General features: G+C 43.2%; 1 protein-coding gene across 2 annotated transcripts in view; it reads right to left on the bottom strand.

Moving 5' to 3' along the window:
- Positions 1 to 1,938: 1,938 nt before the first annotated feature.
- Positions 1,939 to 8,036, bottom strand: part of LOC110491936 (adenylate cyclase type 6) — an 83,250-nt gene continuing 77,152 nt past the window's right edge. For both annotated transcript variants that reach the window (XM_036946822.1, XM_036946823.1), the window contains exons 22-23: positions 6,136 to 6,260; positions 1,939 to 4,590 (exon numbers count right to left, since the gene is read on the bottom strand). In XM_036946822.1, the coding sequence (XP_036802717.1) occupies positions 4,453 to 4,590; positions 6,136 to 6,260 (263 nt within the window). In that variant the 3' untranslated portion in view covers positions 1,939 to 4,452. The remainder of the gene's footprint in view (positions 4,591 to 6,135; positions 6,261 to 8,036) is intronic.

Raw genomic sequence — 8,036 nt, 5'->3', positions numbered from 1 at the left:
TTACCCCTTTTAGAATAAGGCAGTAACATAACAAAATATGGAAAAAGTAAAGGGGTCTGAATAATTCAAACACACTCCCGGTGGTAGTATGCACCCTTTCCATTTGTTAACCAAATCTTTGAAGTAGTAGAAATGGACTACTTCAAAATGGAGATAATCTCAATGGCGCTGCCCATGCCCTCAATGATGCAATAATGGGAAAGATAGAAAGATGTGTCATCTAACTAAGTCTATGGTTGAGAAATAAAGAACATACATTATATATACAAAAGTATGTGGACACCACTTCATATTATTGGATTTTGCTACTTCAGCCACACCCATTGCTGGCAAGTGTATAAAATCGAGCACACAGCCTTGCAATTCTCCATAGACAAACATTGGCAGTAGAATGGCCTTACTGAAGAGCACAGTGACTTTCAACATACAGCACCATCATAGGATGCCACCTTTCCAACAAGTCAGTTCATCAAATTTCTGCCCTGCTAGAGCTGCCCCGGACAACTGTAAGTGCTGTTATTGTGAAGTGTAAACATCTAGGAGCAAAAACGCTCAGCTGCAAAGTGGTAGACCACACAAGCTCACAGAACAGGACCGCCGAGTGCTGAAGCGTTTAAAAATAGTCTGTCCTCAGTTGCAACGCTCACTACCGAGTCCCAAACTGCCTCTGGAAGCAACATTAGCACAAGAACTGTTCGTCAGGAGCTTCATGAAATGGGTTTCCATGGCCGAGCAGCTGCACACAAGCCTAAGATCACAATGCGCAATGCCAAGCGTCGGCTGGAGTGGTGTAAAGATCACCGCCATTGGACTCTAGAGCAGTGGAAACGCGTTCTCTGGAATGACGAATCACGCTTCACCATCTGGCAGTCCGACAGACTAATCGGAGTTTGGCGGATGCCAGGAGAACGCTTTGTGCCTTAAATGCATATTGCCAATTGTAATGTTTGGTGGAGGAGGAATAACGGTCTGAGGCTGTTCTTCATGGTTCAGGTTAGGTCCCTTAGTTCCAGGGAAGGGAAATCTTAACGCTACGAATGTTCCAACATCTAGTGGAAAGCCTTCCCAGAAGAGTGGAGGCTGTTGCCGCAGCAAAGGGGGACCAACTCCATATTAATGCCCATGATTTTGGAATGAGATGTCCGACAAGCACATACTTTTGGCCATGTCGTGTACCTAGGTCTACACTATACCTTTAGCCCTACTCACATCTAGTCTCCAGGGTTGGGGTCAATTCCATTTAAATTCCAGTGAATTTAGAAAGTAAACCTTAATTATAATTCCACATTTTCCTCCTTGAAAAGCATAGAAGATAATTGGAATTAGATTTTCAGTTTACTTCCTGAATTGACTGGAATTGAAATGGAATTGACTTCCAACCCTACTGACCCTTATCCACCATCCTGACCACTGTGCGCTCATTTAGTTTCACTTAAGGGACAAGTTCACTTTTTTTTTTTTTTTTACCAAATCTGTATTTTGGATGTATATCAAATGTTAAAGGGAAAGAAAAGAGAAATGGGGATACCTAGTCAGTTGTACAACTGAATGCATTCAACTGAAATGTGTTTTCCGCATTTAACCCAACCCCTCTGAATCAGAGAGGTCCGGGGAGGCTGCCATAATCGACATCGAAGTGTCGACTAGCCCACCAGCGATAGACTTCCCCATTTACATCCAAAACACAGATTGGTAAAAAAAAAGAAAAGAAAAGAAAAGTGAACTTGTCATTTAATCCATATAGCGAAACAGAATGTTAGCTCATGGGATCAGGATCGTGGAACGAGGCTAACTCCCATCCTAAAACCAATCTATTTACATAGAAATTCCTACACAGCTATAGTCTTGTCACTGCAGTTATTATTACTGTATAGTTACATAGGTATTGGGGCGATTTAAGGCACGGTACCCATTATTATGAACATGACATTACCAATAGCGTATCCAACATATTATTTTAATAAAATGTGCATTGCAATGAAACAGCAGAAAAAAAACACAGGCCTAGATTGCACATTGATTAGGGGAAGACACTGCATAGTAACATTATAATAAATAAATGATCATCAATAACACAAAACAGTAATGTATTGATTTCGTTTTAAGGGGAAATCAAACCATTTAATTTATTCAATTCTGCTATATTGTTATTTTTGGAATGGAAAAACAAACAAACAGTATTTTGTTGGCCTTTCAACTCAAATACAGTAAGAAACTAATGGGAAAAGGATGAAAACAAATGAAAAAAACAACTTCAATCAGAGATCCATTCCTTCCTACACACAGGTTGCTCAGGATCAGCAGGCTCGCTCGTGTTCATTAGGCTCGTGTTCACAGTAGGAATCCGTTTTGCCACGAAAAACCTAAACAAGGCATTTCTTATTTGACAAGTTCAGGTACTGTAGTACCTCCCTGTTTCACTTATTTTCTTCCGTTCCTAATGAACATGACATAGGTCGATGGAAGAAGATAGATAGCCAGAGACCACAAGTCACCACGGTAGGGCCTACATTCTGTAACCTACTCCCTGGGAGCCTGTATTGGCACCATTAAAACTAGTTTTCTGGTCATTTCTTTCAATACAAGCCAGATGATGTTTGTACCACAAAAATAATAATAAGTAGTAGTTTCACCATAGACATACAGTATATTTTGTACATTCATAAGATGAGTTTCAACTACTCCTTTGGGGGGTAAAGAGCATCTATGTGCCAAATACCAATACTATCGGATGGTGTCAAATACTATGGAGTACAGATACTGCCATTATATGTACCTCTTATTTCAAGTTAACAGCTAGTGTTCAACCAGATCACTTTTGTGTATTCTCCTGTGCATGTTGTACTGTAGGCCCACCGTGTGTGGATAACCACCTCCTTTAAACACAATCCAAAATCAATTTGTGGGTTTTTAGACATGAATGGTTGGAATGGAATTGTGATCATATTCACAGTAAAATAAAAGGGCTGAAGTAAAGGTGATTTAAATAAAATCAACAAACATAAAATCAGGAATGAACACACAACTCCAAAGTATAACATATAAAAACTACACGCGTAAGCCTTGCAGCGTCAATTTGGCACGCCTGCGTCTAAAATGGCACCCTATTCCCTCTGTAGTGCACTACTTTTGACCAGGGCCCATAGGGCTCTGGTCAAAAGTAGTGCACTACAGAGGGAATAGGGTGCCATTTGGGATGCAAACCCACTTGTCATACAGAATCTTTAAAAACCTCACAGTGAAAAATTATGCCCCTTTAAAGATAAAGAACAGCATACACTTAGCCTCACACGCACACACTTATTTCATATAAAACATCTCACAGCAATGAAAACACTCACTCCGGTACCATGGTAGCGATGCAGTTATTTGTCTGTCCGTCACTAATGTTTCTGTTTTGGCTTGTACCAACAAAAAAAAATACATCTAGAGAGGGAATGTCATTGATGATACATAGGAAAGAGAAACCACACCCTTATGTGGATTAGAATTAGCCTGCACACAATAGAGGCCCTGAAAGGAACACAGAAATCCAGTCCAAGGCTGCTCTGCGTGTGTGTGGTCTGTCTTCGTTCACAGTGCACAATCAAATACAAGATGTCTCAGCTCTCTTTACGTATTAGCAAGCATATCAAAGTCAAAAACAATAATGTATTCGCCGCTATCAAAGACAATGACGTTGTTTTCCGTGGCCCTTGTTGTCAAAAGTGACTAAGAAAGAAAAAGCTGAAAAAAACAACAGGTTTGCGGTTGTTCGATCCGCAGTCATTTCAGTTGTTCCTTCTGCAGTCATTTCAAACAGAAATAGGTTGATGTGTGTAGAGTCAGTCCCTCATAATAAAACATTTGTTCTTTGGTCATTGTCATCCTTCTCATCCTTGAATATTTCATATAATACATATGTAGCTTTTGTTACAAGGTCATCATGACAACAAAAAAATCCTTCCATTTCAGTGAAAAATAAATAATAGCTCCGGATGTGAAGTATTTGTTGTGTAGCTCACAACAAAACAAATATAGCCTTTTGTTCAGTAATTTCCTTCTAAGGCAATAGGTCTTCACTATAATTCACTCATTATATCTTTCAAGTAGCTTCGTGTCAAAAGCCTTGAAGTGAGAACAAAATACCTGGTTTGCGTCACATTTGGCACTGTATTCCCTATACAGTGCACTCATTTTAACCAGGGCCCTAAGGCCTATACAGGGAGCCATTTGAGACCCAAACCTAAAGTAGTGTGTATAAGAATACATGATTGCACACACACACACACACACACACACAAACACACACACATTTCCTTCAAGGCTTTGAACTGTTTCCTTTTTCTCATCTCTCTCCCTCCTCTCGCTCTCTTTTCTTACACACTCACTCCCCCCTCTCCCGCTCTCTCTCCCTCTCCATCTCTCTCCTCTTCATGTATTAGCAGCCAGCGGTAGTCCCGTGGCCATCCGTTAACTCCCCTTGGTACCATTGGGACCGCTGGTCAGGAAGTAGGTGGTCATCTCTCCTTTCCCCTTCACCTTGACCAGGCCTCTGTGGTCCAGCTGGTAGCCTTTGTTTACCAGGACATGGTACAGGTCTGTGGTCACCTGGGAAAAGACAACACAAGGACACGTAAGTGTGTGTGTGCACGCGTCATTCGACACAGAGACACTCCACCTCCTCTCCACAGACAATGTCAGCCACAGCTACACAGCAGCTATCCTATTGTTTTCTGTTCTATCTAGGATGATCAAGGCAATACACTGTGGAAGGAAAAGTATATGATGACCATTGTAGCGATAGTTGAAGTGGAGAACTTGGTATCTGGTTACAATTCTTATTCCTTGTAATAAATCATAGTTGCAAAATACTGCGCAGCAGTAGGGTTTTATATACAGCAGGTGGCAGCACCGATCATAGAGGACGGAGGGGACACAATCTATATTGCTATATTGAGTTCATCATATACTATATATACAAAACTATGTGGACACCCATTCAAATTAGTGGATTCAGCTATTTCAGCCACACGCGTTGCTGACAGGTGTATAAAATCGAGCACACAGCCATGCATTCTCCATAGACAAACACTGGCAGTACAATGGCCTTACTGAAGATCTCAGTGACTTTCAACGTAGCACCGTCATAGGATGCCACCTATCCAACAAGTCAGTTCGTCCAATCTATGCCCTGCTAGAGCTGCCTTGGTCAACTGTAAGTGCTGTTACTGGGAAGTGGAAACGTCTAGGAGCAACAACAGCTCAGCCGCAAAATGGTAGGCCCCAAGCTCACAGAACGGGAACATCAAGTGCTGAAGCGCGTAAAAAATGTTTTGCCTGACCTCGGTTGCAACACTCACTACCAAGTTCCAAACCGCTTCTGGAAGCAACACCAGCACAAGAACTGTTTGTCGGGAGCTTCATGAAATGGGTTTCCATGGCTGAGCAGCTGCACACAAGCCTAAGATCACCATGCGCAAGGCCAAGCTTCGGCTGGAGTGGTGTAAAGCTAACCGCCATTGGACTCTGGAGCAGTGGAAACATGTTCTCTGGAGTGATAAATCACGCTTCACCATCTGGCAGTCCGATGGATGAATCTGGGTTTGGCGGATGACAGGAGAATGCTACCTGTCGAATGCATAGTGCCAACTGTAAAGTTTGGTGGATAACGGTCTGGGGCTGTTTTTTCTGGTTCGGGCTAGGCCCCTTAGTTCCAGTGAAGGGAAATCTTAACGCTCTAGCATACAGCAGAAATGGTTTGTCGAGATCGGTGTGGAAGAACTTGATTGGCCCGCACAGAGCCCTGACCTCAACCACATCGAACACCTTTGTGATGAATTGGAATGCCGACTGAGAGCTAGGCCTAATCGCCCAACATCTGTGCCCGACCTCACTAATGCTCTTGTGGCTGAATGGAAGCAGGTTCCCCAATGTTCCAACATCTGGAGGAAAGCTTTCCCAGAAGAGTGGAGGCTATTATAGCAGCAAAATGGGGACCATCATCCAATGAATTACATTGACAGATCAATATAGCATTTAAATACGTTTTAAATGGGTGAACATTGTATGACTCTCAATGACATGTCTAACATACAGTGGATACCAAAGATATGTACAGTAATTCTTAAAAGCAGGCAAAGTAGGTGTATCTACCTGTATGCAGTCTGGGACTCCTGTGCTGTCCATACGACTGGCCACGTTGACAGTGTTCCCCCAGATGTCATACTGGGGCTTCTTGGCCCCAATCACCCCTGCCACCACCGGACCCATGTTGAGACCTGCATGAGGAAACAAGACACAGTCAACCTGCCTGCCTGTATTGCACCACTTCACCCATCGAGAAGTAAACCTGTACATTTTGTCCTAGATGCCTGCAACATGTGCCGGCTTTTGTTCCAGTACAACATATCTGATTCAAATAGTCAACTAATGATAGACTACTGCAGCCCTAACCAGAATTGAATCTTACTCTTTTTAAAAAAATTTTATTTCACCTTTATTTAACCAGGTAGGCTAGTTGAGAAAAAGTTCTCATTTGCAATTGCGACCTGGCCAAGATAAAGCATAGCAGTGTGAGCAGACAACACAGAGTTACACATGGAGTAAACAATTAACAAGTCAATAATACAGTAGAAAAAAGGAGAGTCTATATACATTGTGTGCAAAAGGCATGAGGAGGTAGGCGAATAATTACAATTTTGCAGATTAACACTGGAGTGATAAATGATCAGATGGTCATGTACAGGTAGAGATATTGGTGTGCAAAAGAGCAGAAAAGTAAATAAATAAATAAAAACAGTATGGGGATGAGGTAGGTAAAAATGGGTGGGCTATTTACCGATAGACTATGTACAGCTGCAGCGATCGATTAGCTGCTCAGATAGCAGATGTTTGAAGTTGGTGAGGGAGATAAAAGTCTCCAACTTCAGCGATTTTTGCAATTCGTTCCAGTCACAGGCAGCAGAGAACTGGAACGAAAGGTGGCCAAATGAGGTGTTGGCTTTAGGGATGATCAGTGAGATACACCTGCTGGAGCGCGTGCTACGGGTGGGTGTTGCCATCGTGACCAGTGAACTGAGATAAGGCGGAGCTTTACCTAGCATGGACTTGTAGATGACCTGGAGCCAGTGGGTCTGGCGACGAATATGTAGCGAGGGCCAGCCGACTAGAGCATACAGGTCGCAGTGGTGGGTGGTATAAGGTGCTTTAGTGACAAAACGGATGGCACTGTGATAAACTGCATCCAGTTTGCTGAGTAGAGTGTTGGAAGCAATTTTGTAGATGACATCGCCGAAGTCGAGGATCGGTAGGATAGTCAGTTTTACTAGGGTAAGTTTGGCGGCGTGAGTGAAGGAGGCTTTGTTGCGGAATAGAAAGCCGACTCTAGATTTGATTTTCGATTGGAGATGTTTGATATGAGTCTGGAAGAAGAGTTTACAGTCTAGCCAGACACCTAGGTACTTACAGATGTCCACATATTCAGGGTCGGAACCATCCAGGGTGGTGATGCTGGTCAGGCGTGCGGGTGCAGGCAGCAAACGGTTGAAAAGCATGCATTTGGTTTTACTAGCGTTTAAGAGCAGTTGGAGGCCACGGAAGGAGTGTTGTATGGCATTGAAGCTCGTTTGGAGGTTAGATAGCACAGTGTCCAAGGACGGGCCGGAAGTATATAGAATGGTGTCGTCTGCGTAGAGGTGGATCAGGGAATCGCCCGCAGCAAGAGCAACATCATTGATATATACAGAGAAAAGAGTCGGCCCGAGAATTGAACCCTGTGGCACCCCCATAGAGACTGCCAGAGGACCGGACAGCATGCCCTCCGATTTGACACACTGAACTCTGTCTGCAAAGTAGTTGGTGAACCAGGCAAGGCAGTCATCAGAAAAACCGAGGCTACTGAGTCTGCCGATAAGAATATGGTGATTGACAGAGTCGAAAGCCTTGGCAAGGTCGATGAAGACGGCTGCACAGTACTGTCTTTTATCGATGGCGGTTATGATATCGTTTAGTACCTTGAGCGTGGCTGAGGTGCACCCGTGACCGGCTCGGAAACC

This window comes from Oncorhynchus mykiss, chromosome 16 (assembly GCF_013265735.2).
Source record: "Oncorhynchus mykiss isolate Arlee chromosome 16, USDA_OmykA_1.1, whole genome shotgun sequence".
NCBI classification, from domain to species: domain Eukaryota; kingdom Metazoa; phylum Chordata; class Actinopteri; order Salmoniformes; family Salmonidae; genus Oncorhynchus; species Oncorhynchus mykiss.
Note: the sequence above shows the minus strand (reverse complement) of the source record. Positions and strands in the feature narration are given on the sequence as shown.